General features: G+C 40.6%; 2 protein-coding genes across 4 annotated transcripts in view; one reads left to right on the top strand and one right to left on the bottom strand.

Annotated features, from left to right (window-relative positions):
• Nucleotides 1-9,867, bottom strand: part of micu1 (mitochondrial calcium uptake 1) — a 74,995-nt gene extending 65,128 nt beyond the window's left edge. For both annotated transcript variants that reach the window (XM_074675735.1, XM_074675736.1), the window contains exons 1-2: nt 9,708-9,867; nt 2,456-2,620 (exon numbers count right to left, since the gene is read on the bottom strand). In XM_074675735.1, the coding sequence (XP_074531836.1) occupies nt 2,456-2,620; nt 9,708-9,709 (167 nt within the window). In that variant the 5' untranslated portion in view covers nt 9,710-9,867. The remainder of the gene's footprint in view (nt 1-2,455; nt 2,621-9,707) is intronic.
• A 12,655-nt stretch (nt 9,868-22,522) lies between these two features.
• The window catches only part of mcu (mitochondrial calcium uniporter), a 138,534-nt gene continuing 134,879 nt past the window's right edge, over nt 22,523-26,177 (top strand). Inside the window, exon 1 of one of the 2 annotated variants that reach the window (XM_074676227.1) lies at nt 22,523-22,782. In XM_074676227.1, the coding sequence (XP_074532328.1) occupies nt 22,666-22,782 (117 nt within the window). In that variant the 5' untranslated portion in view covers nt 22,523-22,665. The remainder of the gene's footprint in view (nt 22,783-26,177) is intronic. The other variant, XM_074676226.1, reaches the window with a different exon arrangement.

Genomic DNA, 26,177 nt, shown 5'->3' with positions numbered 1-26,177 from the left:
GTGACACCCTTGGGGTGGTGGCTTAGGATGTCAAGAAATATGCAGGTAAGCAACTAAATAGGGTGACTTCACTGACAGGCATGTAGCGCTGGAGAATCAGGTTTTTGCATGCTCTAAAAATGTCAGAAAGACTCAGATTCTCAAGAGACTTTTTTTTATTTCTCAATGCTTGTTTAAAAATAAAGACCCAGACAAAAAAAGTTTTGCAAAACTAAAATTATTTCTGAAATTTTAACTCAATTTATTATATTTTTTTATGTAAGAAAAACAAATTATATACTTTAAAAATTAAGTGATGTCTGAACGGAAGAGGACTAGGAAGAAAAAAAAAACCTTTTTTTTTTTAAATTAATTAATTAATTTTTTTTTTTTTACTACTATTTTTTCTGAGAAAAAGAATCAGGGTTGGGCGATATAGCCTCAAAATTATATCTGGATATTTTAAGGAAATTTGTGATAACAATATTTATGACGATATGGGGGAAAATGTGAGGGTGGTTGCTACTTCTCAATAACAGAATTTTTATCGCACACACAGTATGGAAGCTACTTTTCCAATTATTTCCTACGACTACACAAGCTTGAAATGTAAACATAGTAAGTAGGTCAGATCCAGAGGAAATCTGACGTTTTGGAGGAGGAAAAGTTAAAGTTGCAGGTGAAAAACTTCATAATCCTATACGACACAACACATTCTTTCTATAAGGACACCAACAGCAAGGAGAAGGCATGGACTGAAGGAGCTGAAGTTTGAGGAGGGCCAGGTGAGCTTAACATGCTAATTAATTACCATGAAAGTACGTTGTCATGGGTGGGATTCCTGCAGGTACATGTGGTGGGCACTGCCCTGCGCTGTGCTGCTCAGTGCTTTATGTGTGAATTAGGGGTGAGGAGGATACAGGGTTCGGACGTTCGGCTCGACCACAGGTCCGTCTTAGAGGCAAAAACTCCACAAATAGTAACGTAACTTTCACGTTCTCCTCACGTGTCTTCATAGCCTGGTTGTATTCGGCCGTGTGTTTCAGATTTAGGTGGAGGAACATGTTTGTGGTGTTTCCACCCTTCACGGTAATATTTCTTCTGCACATTTTGCATTTAACATGTTTTTCTGCGTGTCTGATCTATGTTCAGCCAAACCACCTCCTCATCACTGAGGTAGCTCCTCTTTTAGGCTCTAAATCCTCATGTGAGGACGAAGTTGATGCTGCCGCGCTACTTTCACTCTCGGCCATTATTGTTTTGTACACAGCAGGAAGCTTCATACGTCACAGTGTCTCTGCACTATAATATCACGAAATGACAAATTTATATTGTACAAAAAATTACACCGATGTTATCATAGATGGTATAATATGACACTTCCCTGGGTCAGAATTTTGACTTCTTTCTCATAATTTGGGATTTTTTCTCTGACATTCATGGACAGTGTCACCTTCCTTTTTATGGTATGCAGGTGGAGTACAGCAGGCTGACATAATGACGGATTGAGGTGACTTTTTACGCATCTGAGACGTTCTGGAGGAAGCCATTTCTCTATTAGAAGAGCAAAAGGTGAAGAGGATTAGGGCCAACCGTTTGTTATTACAATATTTATTTATTTATTACAATATTTTATAACATTTTTTTACAAAATCTGACTCTTTTCTCAGAAAAAAAAAGAAAAAAAATTGGACTTTTTTTTTTTTTACAGAGGCTTTAATTTTCTTCCGTATGAAAGTAGGGTTGCACAATATGACCTAAAACCATTATCTTGAAATTTTTTAGCTTTATTGCAATACACATTGTGCACCTTGGTATTCTGATTTCGTTTCTCTCCTCTAAATCACTGTAAAAATGTTACATTTAACCTTTTGATGCATAAAATGACACCAGAACATGGGCCTGTAGATTCACTCTGTTGCTGCGTCGAACAGATCAGTGTATGGGTGCAGAACAGTTTCCTCCAGCTGAACTCAGATAAAACTGAAACTATCGAAACAAAGAGAAAGGGTTATCAGTCACCTTCAGACCCTCTCTCTAAATGTGAGTAACCAGGTTAGAAATCTAGGGGTGATATTGGACTCAGACCTGAACTTTAACACCACCACCATGATGTTTCAAGCAGACCCTTCAGTGTGATTTTCAAAATTTGCATTTGCAAACCTGAAACCTGCACCTGAAAGATATGTAAGCATCTTTTTCCCCTCCTTTCCAGATACAAAAAAATGCGCGCACAGGAGTTTTCTGGGTAGGCGGGGGTGTGTACTGCTCGCTGTGACAGGAGCACCAGCAGAAAGTGAAGGAAATGGAACTTCAAAGGGACTAACATACCAACATCTTAAAACATTTACATGACAATTTGTACTTGATGGTCGCGATACAGTCATTTCATACATCTCACGTGCAACAAGTTGCAATATATTGAGTATATTTAATGTTTTCCCCACCTCTACATGCCCTCAATTACAAGCCTTACCTTTTCCAGAGCAGCCCAGCACTCGCTGACACTCCAGTGACTCCAGCAAGAGCAGCGAGCATCAGCCTCCTCCGGCCAGTCCCTCGCACAGCGTCGCCGTGGTAGCGCCTGGACAGCTGCACAAGCCCCAACGAAACTGCAGACAACGCCCGCAAGCGGAACATCCTGGAAATTAGAAAAAAAAAGAAGAAACATACTTTTAAATTTGTGGTTTTAGAGAAATAACTACTTCCACACGTTCTGCAAGGCTGGAAAAAAGGATTTAACAACACAACATATTTATTCGCAGAATATCTTTTAGAAGTTGGAACACAACTAACACTTTGCTTCTTCCTTTTCCTAAGCCATAAGCCACAGAGGTCTAAAGTAGGGATTTGGAGAATTTAACTTAAAACTAATTAACACTCATCTCAAGAGGCAAAGCTCAGAATAATAGCAACGCACTCGTGGGATCTTCCCCCTGCACTGCAGGCAAAACCGTCCCCTCACAACCAGAGCATTATGTCCCGGACTCCTCACACACCTAAATTATCAAACAACAGAGAGCTATGATAAAAATAATTGCAGCCTCTGCAGCGAAGCTCAGGAACTTCATTTTGGACCAGGCTGTTGCTTAATTCATCAGTGTCACGCTAAGATGATTAACAATTACGCAAGTGGCCATTGGTGTGTATCTGTAGCTCCAAAGGATGGGACAGAGGAGTTCGTCCCACTGAGGCCTGAGGCTTTACTTATCGATATGCTTTAACTATTTAGACCACCACTGACGGCTCATTCATAAAAAAGACAAAAGGAGACATGGCATGTGCTAATTGGAGCATTCAGCAGACCATGAAAACTGGAAGAAACTAAAGGAAACATTGAGAATGTATGCAAATCGAGGAGCAATGATTTGCCGACAAAGTCCAAAAACAGAGGCCAAAATAATCACAGAGTCTTCGACGACATCATAGCATTTTTTAGGGATGGGAATTGATACGATTTTGTCAATACCGATGCCCTTCTCGATTCTGCTTGTCCATCTGATTCCTCATCGATTCCCTTATCAGTTCCTGTTGTGAATTTTCTTGGTACAAAAAGTAGCTTTACGGGTTTTCTGTGTCAACAACATGTAATTGAGTTTATACAGTTAGTGAATAAAATGTAATTGGTCTCTGAGTCTGGATATTTCTGAGCATAATTATACAGGGAGAAATTGCACACAATGTGCCGTTGATGTACTGTGTTGTAAAATATTAATAATTCAAGTAGGCCATCTAGTGTCTCAAAGTGGTTAAAGCAATGGTTTAAGCTGTTTGGAACCTTTCCGTCAGCCATGAGCCTGTTAGCTTTAGACATTTGAAATTCTCAGTATTTTTTTACAAAGAGTTGATGTGATATGTTGCTGTGATGAAAGTTGAAATTCTATTCTGACGCTGAAGTTATACTGATGTATGCTAACTGCTCGCATATCAATGCAGTTTCCCATATACGTTAGCACCAAGCTTGCGCTATTTTGTTATTTTGGTAAATAAGGTGATTTATACCATGTTGAATGTAGTGAATATGAATCTCCTGAGAGAGAGTAATGTACATTTCTTTATGAAGTCAGTACTTCAGTAAAACTTCAAGCTGAAAATCCTGAATCAGAGTTTTCTTAGGAAACGTTATCTAACTGCTAAGTTAAGATAGCTGCAGCAGACTAGTCGACGTAAGGCCTGGCACAATGTAAAGAATTGATAAGGGAATCGTTTAGCACAAAGGCTAACGCTATCGATGGATTGAAACATTTCTTATTGATTCTCAACAGGAACCGGTTTTCGATTCCCATCCCTAGCATTTTTACATGCAGCGTGCAAACATTTGATTTGCTCTGGAGTGAGACATCTGCATCCTTACAATCTTTTTCAAGAGTGAGGCATGAAACACAGTCACTGGGGAATCCAGCGGCAAAAACACTGAGGAGTGAGACATCTTATGTTTGCACTATCTTTGAGAATACAACCTGCAAAACTCCAAAACAGGCAGATTAAATGAAATGTTTAAACATAAACCATCAATGTAGATGCTGCATTGACTACTCTGGTTGTACATTGCTTAAAAAAAATGCAATTATACCTTAAAACATCTCTCCTAAATATATTTGAGCTGTCAAAGAAATAGTTTTATTTCAATTTAAATCATTTATTCCCCAATATGAACCTTCATAAAGTAATTCAAACCTCTATCACTCCATATTTCAATGAGCACTTGCTCTATTAAACTAATAAAACAGCCTGTAATTTGACCTTCCTTCACAAAAATAACTACAGCTTTAAAGCCTCAACAGCCCGTTATAAAATCATGAACCTATCAGAAATAATTATTCAGTCCCTGAGAGTGATAGACAGAGTAACAAAACCCTCATCTGAAGTGCAAATACAATTATATATAAGATTAAATGCTCATATCTTTTTAAAAAAGACATTATGATGGCATTCAAACTTTTTCTGAATCATGTTTAACTCCAAAAGGAAAAGACCTTCGCTGGTTTGTAACAACATCTAACCATTTGCCATAGGCTGATATTTGACAGCAGAGCAAGTATCCACCAATACAACTGATCAGCTGATACAGTCTTTATACAAACATGAGACAAAATCAGCAAACAGTGTGTACAGAATTCTCTGTTTGTACTGAAAAACAAAAAAACAGAAGCTGGGATGGCTTTCTTATCATGCATTTTGTCACTTTTATAATAAAACATGATTAAAAAAATATACACGGTAAGCTGGACAATGCTAAGTAGACAGGAAGCAGAGGGACGGACACAGAACATGAGGCTGATTAATCTCCCCTTCAATGACCATGAGCTGCCAGTGGACGACCGCCCACTTAGGCCAGTGTAATTGATGTTTTTCTGAATTTTTTCAGCTGAGGAGAAATTAATCATTTTCAAAGTGAGAGTTACCCACGTTGTGTTAAATCCCCGACTGGCGGGCTGGGAGCTTGAAAACCAAATAGATTTTCACAGCTGAGACACACTGATGCTCACTTTGTTCTCGTAGGACTGTCAGAATATTTTGGTCAGAGACGGCACAGGGCATGTTTCAGCCATTTTTAAAGGAAAGGAGTGAGACGGACTACATCTATAACTTCATCATCGCTACCATCCATATACACAGGGTCCTCTAAATGACGTGGTTTAACTCAAGTGTGTTTAAATTTGATAACGCAAGACATTATTTTGAACAACTATTTTTAAGCACCTGCACTCAACAATGGATAGTTATTACATCTTACAGTAAGTGAAATATAGACTAAAGGTTTCAGAGCTCTCAAGTCCCTGGATTTTTTGTTTAATGATTTTAAATCTATTTTTTTCTTTTTTGTTTAAAAAGCTTTCTTTTTTTTTTTTTTAAATTAAATCCTTCATCTAAGTCATGTTTATCGGTTGGGTTTGGAAAAAGTTGAGATGTCAGATCCTCTGAAAAAATCTCAAGAATGGACTCACGTCTGATTTGCATTTTTAAAATATAGCTCCTTAAAAAGTCTAGGGCTGCAACTAACGATTTTTTTTAATGTCGACTAATCTATTGGTTATTTTTTCGATTTTTTCGATTAGTAGATTATTTTACATTTCAACCTAATTTGGCCTTTAAATGTGCAGACCTTAAAAATTCAACCTGTGTGTTACATTTTCACTGCATTTACTCAGGTTCTCACCTCTGATTGGTCAGTTCTGTGTCATGTTTTTTTTTGTTTCTTTCAACTTTATTTCATTCATGATAACCTAAAAATACAAGTACAAAAAAACAAAACAAAAACAAAATAAATCTCAAAATGAATTAATCAGGTGACAAGAAAATTAAGTTGTTGTTCGCAGTGTTGGTTGGCAAGACCGCTTATTAGCGACTTTGGGCTTGTTTTCTATTATTTATTTGCTTATTGGGGCTTTGCTCTCTGTATGATCCCACTTGACTTTCTCCCAGCTCTTCGTGACAACAAGTTGGTTTTGTTTCTCTTCATGTGCTACTCCCACTTCGCTCATGCGCACTCTGCCCCTCCTCCTCCCTGCTAAGTCTTACCAGTGTAGTGTGAGCTTGAATGAGCTCCATGCGATAAATGTCCTCTCTTTCAAAAAGTTAGGGGAGTTTTGACGCTAGTTTGTGACTAAAAACCTGAAAAACTGTTAAAAACAGAGAGCAAAGAAGACTCTCTAAATCACAATTCCAGGCGCCAAACACAGGGAGCTGTCAGGCTGTCCAAGCCGCAGATGCAGAGCCTCTGTCAGCGCACATCGCCGTCAATGTGCAGAGATTTTTCCCCTATCAATATTCCTCATGTATGAACTTAGTGATCTTTTCACATAAAAGTATCTGTTAACATGGCGCCTTATGCAGTGAACTGAAGTTACAGATGAGCATTTACCCCCTGGTGTTTGATTTCACCAAAGGGCAACAATTAAAACAATAACATAACGCATTGAAATACGTTGAAGATTTTTTTTGTTGTCGACGAGTCGATTATGTCAACTAATCATTGCAGCCCTAATAAAGTCTACAGACATAATCATTTGATTTCACTTGGTCTTGTGTTAAAAAAAGCTGACTAGAAATCATAAATATTGAAAATTTTCAATTCAAATCACTCCAAAAATTGTAAAAAAAAAAAAAAAATCAAATCAGGAGAAAAGCATATCATCTCAGCCCTACAAAGTCATGATTGCTGATTCACTGCTGAAGTCCTTGTTGCGTGGATTTGATTTTGTATTTCTTCTTTTCTTCCATCAAGCAAAAAGCAACATAATATGTGCCAAAACAAACCTCAAAGCAGGACAATGGCTTAAACTAAATGCTGCCGACACAACAGAATACAGCATGGGATCTTGTTTAGCATAAGAATGTCTCAGCTTTTATCCTCTGACAATGGGTCCAATTTTCTAGGAAATTGATTCAGCTTATTCTGAATGCATTCTGTCAGGTCAGAATCTCCTTCATCTTACAATCAATGGTGTCAAAGTACAATGAGACCCAGAACTGATTTGGGACCCACAGGATCAATATCATTTTTCTCATCATCATTTCCAGCCCCCTGACGGCTTCAAGAAGAGCAAAATGCACATAAGTATTCATGTGGCGTGCTTTTTCTCAGATGATTTTAATATGAAAACAAAAGTGGTCAGAAAAGGAGCTGGCAGTGTCACCTGGGCAACCTGGAGCAGTAAAAGTCATGTTTTATGTCCTCAGTTAAAACTACTGAAGCTTTCCTCTCAAACAATAGTAAACATGGCAGTTTTAAGACGCTAAACTGCGGTTTCTCTCACACTCAGGGATGATTTTTCCCCTGAGCAGGAGATATATAAAAATGGAAGGAGATCGTTTTCTTGAGGAAAAGAGTTTTCAGGTCTTTCTTATCTCATGTTGACCCTCTCACTGTCTTTAGCTCTTTACATGGGTGTGTGTTCAATGAACAAGGTTGACACATTTCTTTTTACAGTATGTTATTATCGTACGTATTATTTGTAATCCTATTTATTTCATTGTAATTTTCTAGTGATAATTTGTTATCTATTGATTGGATATATTTTTGTCTGGGTGGGTTTTTTTCTTTTTATTTCACATTTTATTATTATTATTAGTATTTTTCTTCTTCTTCAAGATTGGAGTGAGTGGGTTGTAGTTTATAATCTAATACATTGATTTATCGGTATGTAACTTCTGTTCAAATTTTGTGTCAAAATCCAATAAAAAGATTTTGGAGAAAAAAAAGTGCAGTCAGGGTCTGAAATATAGGGTCATTTTTAGGAATGGGTACTGAATTAGGTACTTTTATAGGTACCAACCATATTCTGTCAAAAGTATCAGGTACCGATTCAAGTTAAATCAAAAGGTACCATGTAAAGGTACCTAAATGCATCCTTGTGACTGTGAGGGAATGGAAGAGAAGGTGATTTTCCATGCTGGACATGAACGCAGCATTACAAGGTTATACATTGAAGAATAAAAATGTTAAATTAAAAAGAATTTACATTTTATTATTTAACAGATTGATATTTCTTCTTCCACACAAAAGTACCAAAAATTGGTACCGCTACCAATACCGATTGCCAGGTACCGGGAATCGGTACCGTATGGTTTCAAATGTGAACGATATCCATCCCTAGTCATTTTTACATTCACAGTTTTGCTTTTGTGACACACAAGATGTTCCAGGACATTATAAAACTGTAACTATCACATCTCTGAAAACAAAAACATCGACTGTGATCAGCAGTTTCACAAAAACAGATGCAGGCTGTACAAACAGAAGTCAAATGAATATTTCAAATAAATAAATCCAGTGCAGGTTGCAGCTTGGGCTTGTTATGCCAGTCATTATGATGTAAAATCTTATGCTCTGTAACCAGTCAGCAACTAACTTTAAGGTAAACTTATAAAACAAACAATGCACATTTAGCAAACAACTAAAATTTACCAAAACTGGGGGCAAGTTTGTCAGTGATGCTCACAAGTGAAATATGGCAATATAGCTATCCCAATGCCCAAAATAAAATCATTGTACTGCATGTAATGGCAAAATATCACATTGTATCTCATGACATATTTTTCATATTGGGATCTCTCACTATGTTGTGAATTACCCTACAGTTATCAACTCTACACATGATCATTTTGCATAAAAAGATAAATCAGACAGTGCTTTTAAAACCGCATAACTCTGGATCTCTTTGCAAACTTTACTTTTGACTGTGTTTACATAGCAAAAGTCAAGCTAGCAAAAATAATAATGCAATCACACAGGGCTGTTACATTAAAAGTGTGTATGACGACCAGAATGAGTTAGAGGGTCGATATCTATCAAGATACCCTACCGTTAAAGCTATTTGAGGTATGTTGCTGTGTCGGCACAGGTAAAATAATTACAATACCTGTGGAGAACATGTCAAAGTAGCTCCAGTGATACACAAGGACCCCAATGTTTTGTTTTTAGCCTCTACCTGACTTCTCTGACAACAGTTTACAACAATAAAAACGATAACTCTTTATTCTTTGGTTAAATGGGTTAAAACTCTTTTTTATTACGTTTACATTTCAAGCAAGAATGACTTAAAGAAAACTACTGGGTCAAACTGTCAGATGCTGGGTCGTAGAGCAGCTAACGCTAGCTAGCTAGCAGGCTAACAGTGGATGTTAAGGTAAATGCCACTCTTATAGCTGCTACTTCATGAGCTAACATTTCACACTCCTTCGTTGGAGAGCTGTTTTAATAAATAAGCGTTACAGTTACTTACATGAATGTCTACAGAAACGCCTCTCAGTCCGTAATGTTGATGTCTTCGATGATTCGTGTCTGTATCTTCCGCTCCTGTCTGCAGAGATGGAGCGCAGCAGCAGCAGAGGCAGCAGTTCCGCGTTCACCAACAACCGTGCAGACCAGCGGGGTGGGGCGACACCTCCTCCCCCCGCCCCGTGCAGCTCACACGGGCTCCGTCCCACCTCAGCTCGGTATGCGGTAACTGTGAGTAGCAACGAAACGCTAGCATACAGGTCTCATTTTTGTCATCTCAGAAGTTTGTTAAACGGATTTCTTCCATATTTTGTCTTGGTTTTCCGTTAATGTGCTCAATTAGTTGTATTTATATCAGCTTTTGATTTAAACAGAGTGTCCTAACTGTGATAAAGTGCTATCTTCGTATCTCTACATGAAAATGAGTGCAATCTACAGAAATGTCTTGAGAAATGAAGAGTAAAAATTGGTACCTAGATAGCAGATAAATAAACACTAAAGTTAAAAAAAAAATCTTAACACAAAATAATTTCAAAGCAGCCTGTAAAACTTTCAATGATGTGTTAAAAATACAAACAAATCTGCCTTACATTAGCCTATGCTTACAACAAGGTCATGTGTGTTAATCCATTGCAAACCAGCTAGTCATTGAAGTTTCCAGTGTTTCTGTACAAGAAATTACTTGAGTGAATTACAACTCATGCATTAGCTTCCACTACAGAGTTGTATTGGTTTTTTATTGCAGCTTCACATTTTTCATCCTCTTTGCACACGTATTTCTCCAGATTCCCAATGTAGATGATGAAATCTCCAAATTCTTTGCAACCTTACATTGATGAAAAAAAAGTATAATTTTCTTTACCACTTGCATCTTTACTTCTAAAAGGTTAAGCTTCTCTGTAGTTAAGGGATGTTGCTCCTCAACACAACTTTTAGATAATATATTTTTAAAAACATATTTAAAGGGAACATATGCTGATCCCTGATTTAATACTTACATATAATACAATAAATTTGAAAACAAGACCTTACACCCCCTGAATTTTCAAAAAATGAGATATTGTATTTTAACGAGATTTGATGCCTCTGAAATAGGTCATTGCCAGTTGGCTGCGAGATTTCGACTGTCGTGACGACACGAGGTACCTTTCTTTTTATTGGAGTAATCTGATAAAGCAGCTCCTCCTCTGTGATGTCAGTTAGTCACACAACCGCCACCGAGGGATACACCCACCAAGAGCCGAGTATCCCCCCTCAGATGCTGGATGCAGGGACTCTGCTCTGCTGAGCAGCTCGGCTTTACATGGTGAATTAGCAGTTAAAACACTGTAGTTATAGCAGACGTCGTAATACTTGTGTGACTGTGATATTTGCATGCTTGTTCTGACATGCACCGTGAACCTGGACCACATTAATGCTGCAGTAATAACATAGTGATGAACTGACGGTAGAGGCGATCTTTAGACTACACTTTCAGCATGATGGATAAAACAGACAAAGAAAAGTGAAGGAGCAGGATGGAGCCCTGTTATAGAAATAGTTTATTGGTGAAGTCTGCCTATATTTCCACGTATAAACTATAAATGTTACAGTACCGCTTTGACTCACCACACTGAAGCGTCCTGAGATGATCTGTGTCCAGGTGGATTTTCTTCCTCCTGAGCTGCAGAACCGTCCGGGTCTGACTCGGGGTCCAATACAAAAGGACGTATCCTACACTCTGCCATTTTATTAGTGCTATCAATGCCTTAAGGTGAAGTTTTGGCAAACAGCAAACTCGCTCGGTCTGCCCCATCCTGTATGGCGACTTTGTAAATACTGTCATGCTGCAAAAACTGCCCCTGGCTCTACCCCCTCCGCTCCTCTGATAGAACTGACCAATCAGAGCACAAAGGGCTGTGACGTTGCGAGGTTACTGGAGGTCATTCTCCAAACGGAGCGTTTCAACAAGATCTTCAGAATGGCCTAAAATTAGGATATTGAGAACGCTATTGTGGGGCAATGAAGGAACTAAATGACTTGTACTGAGGGCAGAAATGCTTTACAGGCATCCTAGTCTGGCATAGTGAAAAGGAGAAACAAGCACGATATGTCCCCTTTAAAATAACCATGAAATGTTAAATAAAAACAAATTGATTTCCCTGTTTCAACATTTGATGTGTTCCTTTGCATCATTTTCACATAAAGGAAGTAAAATGCAAATCTGATTTTATCAAGATTTAGCAAAGTGTTGAAACTTTTAGGGAAGTGAGGTTGTGATTCACATCATAGATTTTTTTTCTATACTAAAAAACTGTACAGCAACACATTTGTGGCTGCTTTAGAAGTTAAACTTCTTACTTTTAAAAAATCACATTAATTTGAATAAGTTAGTGAATTTAACTGGGAAGGAGTCTCTGCTGTCAGTCATGCATGTCTTGACTGAGCTTCAGTATGAAAATTAATCAGAATTGAATAACTTGCCTCTTAGCAGTCTGCCAGTTTTAATTGTCGCCTTAAAACATATCTGGTGGACTGAATGCATAATGTGAGGCGCAAACCTGCAGCTGCTCACTGACATTTTATTGGAGACTGCAGGTTGCAGGAACTTGTCAGATCTCATGAAAGTGTGTATGCAGTGTATATTAATGTAAATTAGTTCATTATCAGATTAAATGTAGACAGGGTTTCTGATTGATCTCTGGTCTATTCATTTCATTCGATTTACTTTACCAGTGAAAGCATTTAAAAAAATCCGTTTTTCAGTGTGAAGCTGTTTTCTGAATAGTCAGACCTGTGTGCCATTTTAAGTAGATTCATCTCTATACATCACTGGGCTCATACCACTTGCCTGAGAGTATATTTTGAGTCATTTATATACAGTTTATTCATCCCCACTGCACAAGCCACAGGTTAGACTCGTAGTGTGAAATGCGTTCCTTAGCTCTCGGCTGTTTGAAATGACTGTACACATCTATGAACACAAATAAATCTAAGGTAATAAGTCAACACATCCATGCAAACAGACCAGTAAATGCACATTAAGTCCCAACGGCCTGAGGGAGAAGTGTATCTGAGGCTCTGCTGCTGTGCGCTGTTTAGCATGCAGTTTGGAGCCACCCGTTGCTAATGTTATCTCCCTGTGTTAGATTAATCCCTCAGAATGCAAATACATCGGTCGTGCATTACTCTGCTGAATCAGATCATCAGAATCTCTTCACATTTTAATGGCTGTGATTCATAATACCAGGGGGTTCAAGACAGCCACTGACTGATTCATGAGATATAAATGAGTCAAAATGGATCCCAATGTTTCCCGTTTCAAGATTCAAGCTAGAATCAAGAGGCAACAGCCAGTTTAGAAAAATGAAGCCTGTGCTGAAGTGCTAAAAGTTGCTGTTCATTGAGAATCTGCTTGAGTGACTGTGTCCCTCGAGGTATCTTGTGGGGTTTGCTCTGGGAATATGGAGTCAATGGCCAGTTGTTACCAAGCGACAACCTCCAGTCTAAGACTATGAGACAATGCAGAAGTGCTAAAATCTGCTGTTTCTTGAGTGTCCACTTGAGGCTGGCTCTGGAAGTACTGAGAGTCACATTCACACCAAGCCATAAACAGCCTGGTTCAAAAAACGCCTCCTGTATGAGTTTACTATGGCCACACAGTGGGTGAATTTTTTTTCTTGCAAGCTCGCCCAATCAGAGGCACAGCTCAGGGTCATGTGACTGACAGGGCACCCTATGGGCCTTTTTCAAACCGCCCCCTACACACTCTCCCTACTCACACCCCTCGTTTGCGCGTCCTCGCGGAGGGTCCGCCACATTAAGGGCCATCCCAAACCGATCCGCCGGGAGGGGTCGTGGGCTATAAAACCCTCCACAAGCGAGTCTGCACGGATGCCGACTCGCTGAACACGTGCAGCGCTAAATTGTGTCCGGTGTCAGCCATGGAGGAAGCAACATACAAATGTAAGTTCCATGCATATGTGCCTACACAAACGCCGTTAAACTAACACAAATATTTAATGATTGTCATGCAGATGTTCACAACTTTAGATGCACATGACATTGATTAAGGCGTGCTTTGCATTTGTTCAGACAGTTTGTGTGTATTTGAGTGTTTAATATTTACAGGGACTGTCACAAAAACAAAAGAATTCATTCAAGCGAGAGTGAAACATGAAAAACTCTTCAATAAAAAAAAGAAATGCAGCCAAAGAAGCGTGGGAGTAGGTTCCTTTTATCTTTTCTATCTTTTATTTTCTTTCTTTTCTTTGTATATCTGTTTCCCCTTGAGAGAGGGATGTTTCTGTCCCAAAGCTGTATTTATACCCTACACCCTGATGAAGTGAACTTCATTCAGCTGCGAGTGTGACTCCATGACGGAGTGCACTCCGTCATGGAGGGGGAGTGTGTAGGGGGCGGTTTGAAAAAGGCCCTAAAGCTGTATGCAAAGCCCTTGCCACTACCAATATGGCTGTGATAGCCGATGTTCTTCATTTTCTGTTTCAGAAACAGACAGGTGATGTCGGGGAGACTTCGTCCATGTTTTATACAGTCTATGGTTGTTACGGGCTGTTCAGTCTCTATATTTCTGGAGTGAGAGCTTGGTCTGTATTTCCAACAGTAAGTCAAACTCGTTTGACTCCACCAGGGTTTGACTCCGCCAGGGCTGCCCTTTGTCACTGATTCTGTTCATAACTTTTATGGACAGGATTACTTGCCACAGTTAAGTGGCGGCGGGATTCAAGATCGATCGGAGTCTTCAAGATCCCGTCTCTGCTTTTTGTAGATGATGTGGTCTTGTCCGGCTCGTTGAGCACTACGGTGGTTTGCAGCCAAGTGTGAAGCATCCAGGATGAAGATCAGCACCTCTAAGCCTGAGGCCATGGTTCTCAGCAGGGAAAGGGTGGACTGCCCACCCCAGGTCAGGAGAGACTTTGCCCCAAGAGAAGGAGTTCAAGTATCAGGTGGGGGAAAATGGAGCGAGAGATTGACGATGTCTGCAGTGATGCAGATGCTTTACCGGTCCGTTGTGGTGACGAGAGAGTTGAACCAAAAGGCAAGGCTTTCAATTTACCGGTCAATCTACTTTCCGACCCTCACCTATGGCCATAAGCTGTGGGTAGTGACTGAAAAAACAAGATTGCGGATACAAGTGGCTGAAATGAGCTTCCTCCGCAGTGTTTGGACTCAGCCTTATGGATAAGGTTCAGGGAGGTGTTTCAGGCATGTCCAGCTGGGAAGGGCCCCGGGGTAGACCCAGGACACGGTGGAGAGATTATATCTCTCGACCAACCTGGGAATGCCTTGGTATCCCCTCAGAGGAGCTGGTGGGAGTGGCTGGGAACAGGGGCCACTGGTCTTAGCTGATGGTACTGCTGCCCCCACGACCCGGACCTGGATAAGCGGTGGAAGATGACATGACATGACATGATTGTCCAATCAGAGACACAGCTCAGCTGTGACTGAAAGGCACCCTATAGCTGTTAGACAAGAAGCTCAAAGCCAAGGTGGCTTTATTTCACGTTATCAGAAACAGACGGGTGCTGTTGTGCAGACTGCGTCCATGCTTTATACAGAATATAGTTAAAGTTAGAGGACACATAAAGCTTCCACTGATTTTGAATTAGTGTCACTCTTGTGTTTCCATAACCAACACAGTAAACCAGTTTATTACCAACAAGAAGGTTGTTCCTGTATTTTGAATTTGGATCCCTGAAAATCCCTTTTTGTTGTCAACACAACATGAAAACTCACAGATGATAAAACAATAATTATAACAATAGACCTGTCCTCACAAAGGTCAGAAGCAATCCGTGACAGTTTGCTGTGATCATTTTACTGTTCTTCAGTTTCTTCTTTCCGTACAAACACAGAAGTTTCCATCTGAAAAGCTCTGTAAAGTCGAGTTAATCATTAGCAGAACAGCCTAGTGATATGAAACACACAAAGTGCAACTAATAACTCCCGTTCCCTCCCCTGTTATATGTTTTTATCTGAACTGATCTCTTTGTTCTTCTTCTGGTATCTTTTGTCAAAGCCCTTTTTAATTTCCCCCTCTCCCTCTTTATCTCTCCCTCCCTTTTTAATAAGAGACACTACTTAACTGTGCCTGCCGCCCTCCAGAGCAGGGTTCATTAATGCTAGCAATTTATTACAAGAACCCCACAATAAGAATTTGTCAGCTATTGAAATTCCATATTAAATTTGAATAGAATCACCACAGTAATAACTTCAGCATGGCCTGTGTGTCCGCTAAGACAGGTCATATATTATCTTGCTCACTAAAAAGGAAGACAAGCTCTCATTATTAGCCTGAAACTCCATAAAAAGCCTTTACATTGACTTGAGGTCAAACCAGTTTGGAAACTGGAATCGTCTCTTTGGAGACACACACCTAGAATGCACACAATCCACACCTGGCGTGTTACACGTCATTCTGAACATGTTTGAAAGGAGAAGCTGCTGTTATCTCACAAACAGGGTGTTTCCAGGTCCCCATGGCAGTGTGTATGAGGCGTTTGATCTCAGTGTGTGTGTGTCTCGTTTCAAGTTATTTAACGACAAAAAAATAGGTCTGAATTGCTTGTAACAAGTGAAAAAACTACCAATGGAATAACTTTTCTCTTGTTTCATTGGCAGATTTTTGAACATTTTACAAGCAATGCGACCTCATTTTTGTCGTTAATAACTTGAAACAAGTAATGACCCACTCCAAATTCAAAGATGACAAAAGGAGATTAAAGAATTACAAGAAATGGACAAGGAAGAGAGAGCTGCCACAACAGGGCAGTGCCTAGCAACATATGAGCCACATTCACCTGACCAGTAAATGAAAAATGTCTTCGTATGGTTCGTTTGTTGGTCGTGGACACTAAACTGGTTTTGTCTTCAGTGATATTTTTTTCTATTTTTGCTCCTGTGTTTGTCTGGAGATCCTACATGTAACCATGGCTGCATTGTTTACATGTGAAATCAGCTGTTAGCAGCTTATAGCATGTCAGCGCTAACTGGTGCAAGGCCAGATGTTTCCCACAAAATGAGAAGAAGGAGGTGAAGACAACAGGCTGAGCTAAGAAGTGACGACATCTACCTGTCTTTCCATCCATTGTTATTGGGGATGTAAGATCTGTCTCCAATAAGATGGACGAGCTAGCTGTGCTAACCCAGCAACAGAGGGAATACTAGAAGGTAGAGTAGCATCATGCTGTTCACAGACATGGCTTACGGAGCAAACAACGGACAAGAACACCTGAATTGAGACTCCTGAATTTCCCCTCGGGGATAAATAAAGTATTTTCTATTCTATTAAGTCTAAAAAGACATTTTCTACTGAAAATAAGACAAAAACACTTGATAATATTTCAGTTTTTTCTAGTGCATGTCCTTCTTTGACCCAGCCCTTCCCATTAGTTTGACTGACTTCATGCTAAAGGTTAAACAGGGTGTTTACCATGCAGCCTGCCTGTTAATACACCAGCAATCTGCACATTAGGGGCCCCTGCAGAGGAACTTCATGCTTATACTGTTGCAGTTTAAAGGTGGAGCAAGAGATAAGACCAGCCTGCAGGATCCTCTTCAGCTTTTCTGTTTTTAGTACAGAACCACAGTGTTACTACCACCGCGACTTATGTTTAGTTTAAGAGGGTGCCCAAATCTTGAGTGCTACATTAAGAACACGCTTGTAAATCCCCGGGGAGAGGTCTGGCTTTACAGGGACAACAGCAGTTTTTGTGCACAGTAGACAAGTCCCAGATGAGCTGCATGCAGAATGAAAACTACAGTGCAACTTGATCCACGAGCTGTATCTCTGAATAATGCTGAGTGATGACTCAGGTGAGGAGCTGGAGACAAAAGCAGGCTCCTGTTTCAGCAGTCATATTGCTGTGTGGTGTCTGTAAGCTGATATGTGTGTACGAGAGCGAGCAAGAAACGACAGGCAGCATACGCTACCTAATTAGGTCTGTGTTTACATGAGGCACTTCTTGGTTGGTGATGAAATAGAAGCTACACGCCAAGGTTTGCTTGCTCTGAGCATTACCTTTTACAAAGAGCCAGGGGAGGAGCTGGGATCTGCTGCTAGGAGACAATTCAGTCATGCAGAGACCTGCACGCAAACACACTCATACGAGGATACACACAGGCATGCATACACACCTCAATATGTTCTTTTCTCAAGTCAGACATCTCTGACCTTGCATAGAGTTTAACAGCACTTCTGTCTCTCTTTAAGATTTATTTTTAAGTTGGTGGACAACTGTGAAAAAAGATTAACGTCAGCAGAAGGAGATTATATTGAATGAATTTGTTATGCTCATGTTGAATCTGAATTCAGAAGATTAATGAAATTGGAAAAATCAACATCTGTCTGCGGTAGTGTAGCTGGTCATCATTTCATGTTTGATATTTCTGAAGTCATTTGTCATGCAGCTGAGTCGACTTTAAAATGTTTGTTTTGGAAGTTTTGGTCCGTGCGTTGTTGGATCAGTTTTGTTAACCTCAGCTTGTTTTTATGAGCCGATAACTCTGATTTAGCTCTGTAAACAAAATGCAGAGCACAAACAAAATCCCTCGTAACTTAGTGAACTGCAGGCTTTGTTCACCTTTACTGCAGCTTCTTTTGTTTACACTGCTTACACATCATGTGCAAACACACGCGGCCAATGCACACTCGCAGCGGCACGGTAAAAAACACAGCTTGGTAGTATTTGTCCCAGCGCAGAGCCTCTCTTTGTGAATCGATGCAGCCTGGAGGCCTTGAGCAGGTCCTTGTCCATAGCTGAGAATTTGCATTTAAATTGCATCGCCCACACTGCCTGATGCTCGGCACCTGAAGAAGAACAGAAAGGAAGCTGGATGAGTCGTAGAAGGATGACATATCACTACTATATTTCACAAACAAATAAAGACAAGCAGGAACAACAACAAAGGAACCTGATCTCTGCTTGCGTTTTTGTCTTATTTCTTATTTATCGCTCTCTGAAGTTTGAGCTGTGGAGTGGAGCCAAGTTATTCAATGAGCGGCTTCAGTGAGAGTTTGTTTGGTATCAACAATCAAAGGATTCTGCTTTATCTGGTTTCTACTTTGACCAGCAGGGGTGTGGCAGCCGGTGTTATATGACAGGCTTGGTCAAAGATTAAGAAAAACATGTTACCGTGCATTCCCCTGAAGGGTGTCTCCTTGACATTCATTGACCAAACAGACCCATTAGCCTTCCCATTACCTGCATTTGTAGCGGTTGACTGACTCCGGTGAAAACAAATCACCTCATACTTGACCACTCGCCCTCGTGTTCTGCCGTTTGGGGACCGAAGCTGAGGAATGCATCACCGTGCTTGAACTTCAGGAAGTATCCCCTGCCATTTAAAAGTCACTGAAGATCACTCCAATTAGATTTGATCCTGTAGGGACCGTGTGACAAGAGTGAATGGAGGACAAGCTAATATTAGACACAGTCAGAGAGGAATAGGTGGCGTGGCTAGTCTGCCAAGATGTGGCACATTACAGAGTCGTTCAGACAAGTCATTCTCAGCCTGTTCCTCACGAGATGGGCGGAAATCTTCAGATGTTTGTCAGATCAGTTTGTGCCAAGTTTGCTGTAGTAGTTGCGCAATAAGACATTTGGATACAGAGACAAGTAAGGACACAGAAGTGCAAAGTCATGAAAACATGTTTAGAGAAAAGAAGAAATGATGGTGCTAAAGGAGGGTGAAACCTTACGAAGACGCTGTTGAGATTTTGTGGTTGGTTTTTAAGTAGGGGAGATCGGGTGTGGTTGTAACACTTGAGTACAAAGTAGTCGCATTTGTTGACTACTACAAATATCACAGACCTCATGAGGTGATGTCAAATGCATAAGTAACAATTAGACCAAGTGATGTGCTGCTCGCTACGACCTCTATTCACACTACAAAAAAGAGCAATTAGGGTCATTAACGAAGCATCAGGTTACAGGGATCACACACATTCATTGTTCCTTCAGTCAAAACTTACAATTAAACGATCAAACAGAATATCAAACGGCACAAATCATGTTCAAAGCAAGAAATAATGAACTTCCAGAAGATATTCAGGTCAGGTTTAGTCCAAGAGAGGAAAAATATAATTTAACCGATTGTTTTATTTTGAAAATGTGAAAATCCAAAGTTCTGTTCGTGGAGTTGAACTGGAGTTCAAGAAAAAAAAATACAAACATGTTTCTTAAAAGATATAGGGATATGATGGTATAAAGGTCAACGAAGGTTGATACGGTTTCCTTTTTTTCTTTTCTTATTTATTAAATCTTCTCTTTGTTACCATTTGTTCTATTATGTTATCAGTATTTGGTGCATTTTGCTTATGCTATGATTAGTTTTGTTTTTGTTTTCATTAATTGGAAGTGTGTAAATTAAATCTGTAGTTACTCATGTAAAGTGAAGGGGTGGGACTATATAAGTTTTAATTGCTTCTCGCTCCTTTTTGAACATGCAAATGACAATTTCATTTGGCTCTTTGGTTGTTGTTCGTGTTTTCTTGTCTTTTTACTTTTGTTTATGCATTGATTTTTCTGTTTCAATATTTGCTCATGTTCAAATAAATAAATAAAGACCAGGGTGTTGTTGACTAAAGAATGTAAAGGTCTACCAAAAAGCGTGTGTGTGTCTGAGTGTATATATTTAAAAAGAAATAAATAAAAGGAAATTTGATTTCTGCTCCAGTAACTGGGATATCACTGGACCCCTGGTCTCCCAGCTTGTGCAGTGGTTTGTAGTATGCACTCGGGATCAGTTTACACGGCAATGGTTTTAAGGTGAAACGCAAAAGTTTTGTTGCATTTCGACCCCCTGTTTGCGCCACCTTCAGGCCTGGTTTGCCTACTACTGTGTTTTTAGTCCCTCTGTGTTTCCGCGTTAAGGCAGATTTTTTTTTCACTGCGGTGAGGCGTTTTCAGATGAAATGCTGTCGTGTTAACTGCCTCAGTGTTACATGTCAGATCTACGGTGGCCAGTAGGTGTCAGATGATTTGTCAAAGCAGCAACATCAATGCAAATGCACCAACACAAAGGAAGTTAAGAGGACAGTTGTGAAAGTAAGTTAATGATTTTTTCCTTTTTTTTTTTTTTTACTTCAGCTATGATAAATATAGCTCTAATGCTAACAGTACAACATGACTGATTCATAAAGCTAAATATAAGATGACGTATGACCTGTAAATACAGAAATATAAGTTATATGAAGGATATTACAAAGTGACAACCCTATGAAGCCTTATTTAGCACAGATAATAAAAAAAGGGTCTGTTGGGGTAACTAACCTCTTTTGACTTCGGTTGCGGTGTAGCATTTTGCAAATCGTCTGACACCCACAGCCACCGTACAGATCATTATCAACATTATTAAAATCAAGAAAATGTCAAGGGATGGTTGTAAGCTAGCTGTATTAGCATAGCGGTTTGAAAGTAGCAAGGGAGAAATGCATCACATTTTGCCTGAGAAATTACAACTGATTCTGATATGAGTCAGATGGTTTTATCTGCAATAGTAAAAGTACTAAAAAAATGTAGTCATGGTCAAAAAATTTACTTCCTTACTTAAAAATCAGTTTTTTCTCTGTAGATTCTGAATGCACCAGTTTCCTGTCTTAAAGTGATCCTCCGGGATGGAACAAGTTGGGTCCTATCACAAAGTTTAGGGCAGAAATTACCCCTACAGCAGTGTTTTTGTGCAGCAGAAGCCCAGAGCGCTCACACCAAACACCCCCTCCCTGCTCCTCTGCAGGTTTCCTCTGCACTCAGACGGGGCCATATTTTACTTGACCAAAAACACAAATAAACGGACTCCCACTGAAAAACTCTGATATCAGTCTGCATTCAGGCTTTATTTAGAGAATTTTCAGCACGTTACTTTCACACAAAAACACCACTAAATAAGACTCTAGTTCTCATCGTGTCTCTTTGTCCTGGCAGACTACCTGCGTTAGTTTATATCTGGCACGCCAAGCGCGTGGACTGATACACTAAGTGGCGAGCGCCTCGTAGCCAGCTGTGGCTCTCCATTTCACGACACGATGAGAACTAGAGCCTTATTTAGCGGTGTTTTTGTGTGAAAGTAACGCGCTGAAAATTCTCTAAATAAAGCGTGAATGCAGACCGATATCAGATTTTTTCGGTGGGAGTCCGTTTATTTGTGTTTTTGGTCAAGTAAAATATGGCCCCATCTGAGTGTAGAGGAAACCAGCAGAGGAGCAGGGAGGGGGTGTTTGGTGCGTGCGCTCTGGGCTTCTGCTGCACAAAAACACTGTATCACTCTAATAATTACCATTTGTGTTCAGAGAGGAAGTGGTTAAATACTGAAACAATCTCTCCTATCTTATCCCTGATTGGTGGAATTGGTGGTGTCACAACTCTCCCCATGTTACAACCAACCCCGGTCTCCCCTACTCTATTTATTTTTGTATTTTTCTGTGTGTGAAGCTTTATTCTGTGTTTTTTTTTTCATCTCCTATTCTGTCACTTTCTTGTGTCATATACCTGAATGGCTCACCACAGCTATCTTGCACTCTCCCTCTGAGATAACATTAATGGAGGTTGTAATGGAGATAGCTTTGATAGGAATCCCTGGTTAAAAATGTGGCTTTTTCTGTCCGTATTTCAACACCATTTCCTGTGAAATGTGGTTCCTTCTCCAAACCCCAGTCTCTCCTCTGATCCTCTGATCCTCTGCGCACAGTTTTAATGCATTTTCTGACGCGATCATCACATCTTGCTGACCTTCAGTACAGTAACTGAGTGATTGGTGTTGCGACAAATTGCATGCAGTGTGTGTGGATGTTTTGAATTAGCCAGCACAAAGTGGTTTATCTTTGCATACTGGTGCAACACTGGGCATGTGTACTGAAGCCGTATAGTCCAGCCCCGCAACCCGCCCACCACCCTCCCTCTTCCCTTCGGTGCGTCTCGGTCCGCCCGCAGCAGTCTCCTTCCCGGCGAGCTTTCACTACAGAGATGGCTGCGAAAGTGTGCAGATCAGTACTCCTGTTGTCCCGGAGCAGCGGAGCGGTGGCCGGCAGCCTCCCCGCACTTGTTGTCTCTTCACAGCGACACCATCAGCACATAAGACCGGTAAGTCCCAGGACGTCTGTGCGCACAAGAGGGGAGAGGTGTGTGTGAGTGTGTGTGTGTGTGAGTAGGACCGGGCAGGCAGGCTGGACCGGGGAGAGAAAGCGGCAGCCGCGGCTGGTTGCGCTGGCTAAGGAAGTAAAGCTAACTAGCCTGAAGATTTTCCGCTCCTCTCTTTTCTTCTGGTTGCGCTTCACGGAGAGGTGAAGCTCAACATGAGTCATGAGATGTTTGCGTCCCATCCCGTGTGGTCGTGGGGTGTTTTAATCCACGGTGGGACGGAGAGCTTTGACAGAGGCAATGCAGTTTTTTTGGAGCGCATGCTGGAGCCCATCAACAGCCCATTGGCGCTACTGTAACCAGCCTTCAGACACTCTGCCCTGCTTTCACATAACGTCCCATACCTCACATTTTCTCCAATGCCCTTCAACTTTGCTCTCATATCCACCCAGCATTTGAAGGCTGAGGCTAATTCCTGCAGTTTGTTGGGATTGGCTGCTTTGCTCGCCGACGGCCAGGGAGGGATGGGTGTCATATTTTTTTTTTTGCTCTGTTGCAATGAGGGTGTTGGGTGTAAGAGCTGCTCTTAAGGCTGCAGCTTTTGGAAGGTCTGGCTGTCAGTACATGACTTATGCTTCCTCTCATCTCTCTGCTTGTACATGCTTTGTGCAGCAGCTGTGGTGCTGCAGCAGCAGAAACTCAGAATAATGAATGCCTGAGCCAGAGCTTGGGAGGAAAACTACAGTTGTGCTCCTTCGATAGGGGAGAAACACTCACTGATTATTCATGCACACACATATGAGACTTCAGAGCAACATGGAAGCCCTCACTTGGATGATGTCAGACTCTCCGGCCAGCCTGCTGCTTCTCCCCTCCCTTGCGGGTGTTTCCCTGTTCAGCTGGGAGATCCTTCTTTCAAGCTGATGCAGGCCGTTTTACACAACCCCGGTAAATGCATCCTTTAGTAACAGGAAAGCAATGTGTTAAGAAAGCTGTCACTACATTGCAATAGTTGCATGTGTTGTTCCTGCTCCTGTGCTGAAACTCTGAGGCTGTACAGCAGGCAGAGGAGGGAGGTGAGGCACAGGATGGACTTGAATACGAAAGAATGAGGAAGTCATTGCGGCCCAGGAGAGAACAGCCCCTTCACTGTAGCCAGAAATACTGCTGTGATGCTTTCTGAGTGTTTTTCTTCTTCTCTCGCCACACTACTCACTCCATCTCTCCAGTCTCCTTGTGATCTCGCTTTCTCATGTTTTTTTTTCCCTGTCTTACAAACAAACTCTGCCACGCGCCTTGTGAAATGAAATGAGGCCCCTCTCCCTGTGAAGCGGGCCGGCCTGGAGGTTAAGTAGCTGTAGCAGAATTGACTGTCTTGGCCCACACCGGCTCCTGGTGCTGTCGCCCACTGTGAACTATTACAATAGAGCACATTTACCCCTGTGGAGAGATGATATTTCCCCCTCTCCTCTGGAATAAGTGGACCTATTTAAACCTTAAGTGATTTTACAGAGTGCGTCGGGCTCCCTGTATCTTGGCAGAGTCGGCCTTAATAAGTTCTCATTTTATTTCAGTCTGCTCAGGTTGTAGTTGTGTTTGCTTGTCATATTGTGTCTTCGTCCATCCAAGCGTTGCTGCTGCAGCTCCCAAAGCGGGCCTGTCACCGTGTGACAGCCCAGCTCCTGATTTCATTTGTGAGTCCTTCACTGCAGTGTGGGAAGTCTGTGTTTCTCCACGTTCATCTAAAGCTGCAGAGACGGAAATGTAACAACATTTTCCTGTTTTCCTGACACAAATTTAAACACCTGGGTATTGAATATATATTATTTTTATATAAATATGTATGTTACATACATTGAGTTTTGTACAATACATGTACAAATTCCATTATTTCAATTATTTTTCCACATTTCTCCAGTTTTGAATCAGTAAAGCACATTTTGTACTCTACAGTTTGTCACAGACACATTTTAAGCAGGAACTTTGCTGCAACCTGTCAACATCTCGTGACTTATTTCGGAAAAAAATAAGCATAAAGCAATAAATGAAAAAAAAAAGAAAAAGAAAAGAAAAGTAACAAAAATAATATTATCTCTTCTTGACTCCCCTCCTTACTTATTTTACAGTCCCCGAAAAAAAAAATACACAAGAACCTTGGCTGTCAGTCATCACTAAACGTGATGTAAAGCCTTGTTTTTAACCTCTTATAACTAATGAAGATTAAACTTTTCAGAAAAAAGAGGACTTGGATACAAGGCAGCCAAATAATATCTTCAAATCACCACAACAATCAGACGTGAGAAACATTTCTACCAGGTGTATTAATTTTCTAAAGTTTGACCACAGCCCATCTGGAATGACTGGGGAGATGGATTTATTGCCCTATACTGCAGCCAGCCACCAGGGGGAGCAGTTTTTGTGACAACCTCACTTTGAGCCGAGCAAGATGACGTCCATTTTTTTTAAATTATGACTACATTTACATAAAGTCATCAACCCTTTTATATTTGAAATAGTAGCAATAACCCAATTGCGCACTTGTACACACAAATAACTTTTTTTAAAAACCTGAAATCGCCCCCTGGGTTACATTTGGTCATGTTTACACCTATCAGGATATCCCCATCAAAAGGAACGTTACTGTGTGTCCTGCATGTGTTCTGTTCACAAGGAATCTTGGTCTGTGACCGAAATCACTCCCCATTCACTATAAAGTGGTTTTGTAGTGCTGTCCGGAATCTGAGTGAGCATGGTCATTCACTATATAGTCCACTCAATGTACTAGACCTGTAAATGTTTTTGTAAAATATCTTGAGATAACGTTTGTTATGATTTGGCGCTATACAAATAAAGATTGATTGATTGATTGATTGATACTTCGAGCAGACAACATAGACGTTAGCCGCTGAACCGTTCATTGCGGGTGATGCATTCACTGGACCTTGTAATTCTCAAACACAGCACAAGTTGCTGCGCAAATGTCTGGTTTATTTATTTAAAAATAACATGAAATAAGTGTTTCTATCATATATGGCTGCTGCAGAAAATACACTTAGTATAATGTTAATTATCACTGAAATAAATACCGTTTACAGTGTTTGAGAAAAATAATAACTGTGAATCCTCAGCCGTCCGTGAGCGACGCGAGGGTAATTACGTCACTGTCAGCATCTGGCGAGCGAATGAGCAGTGTCCGAAATGTTGTTTTAATTTAGCTGATTGAGTCGACTATATAGTCCACTAGATTTAATTCACTATGTAGTGAGTAGTGAGTAGGGAATGAGTGAATGATTTCGGACACAATCTTGGTCTTTTGCGTACAGGAAGTCCGCCGTGCTGCTGCTTTGTTGTTGCTGCTGCTGTTGCTATGGATACAGGAAAAATAAGCGGAAACGATG

The sequence above is a fragment of the Halichoeres trimaculatus genome, unplaced genomic scaffold (assembly GCF_033239565.1).
Source record: "Halichoeres trimaculatus isolate MK-OKI-2021-1 unplaced genomic scaffold, fHalTri1.1 fHalTri1_scaffold_8, whole genome shotgun sequence".
Classification (NCBI taxonomy): domain Eukaryota; kingdom Metazoa; phylum Chordata; class Actinopteri; order Labriformes; family Labridae; genus Halichoeres; species Halichoeres trimaculatus.
This window is presented reverse-complemented; position numbering and strand designations above follow the sequence as displayed.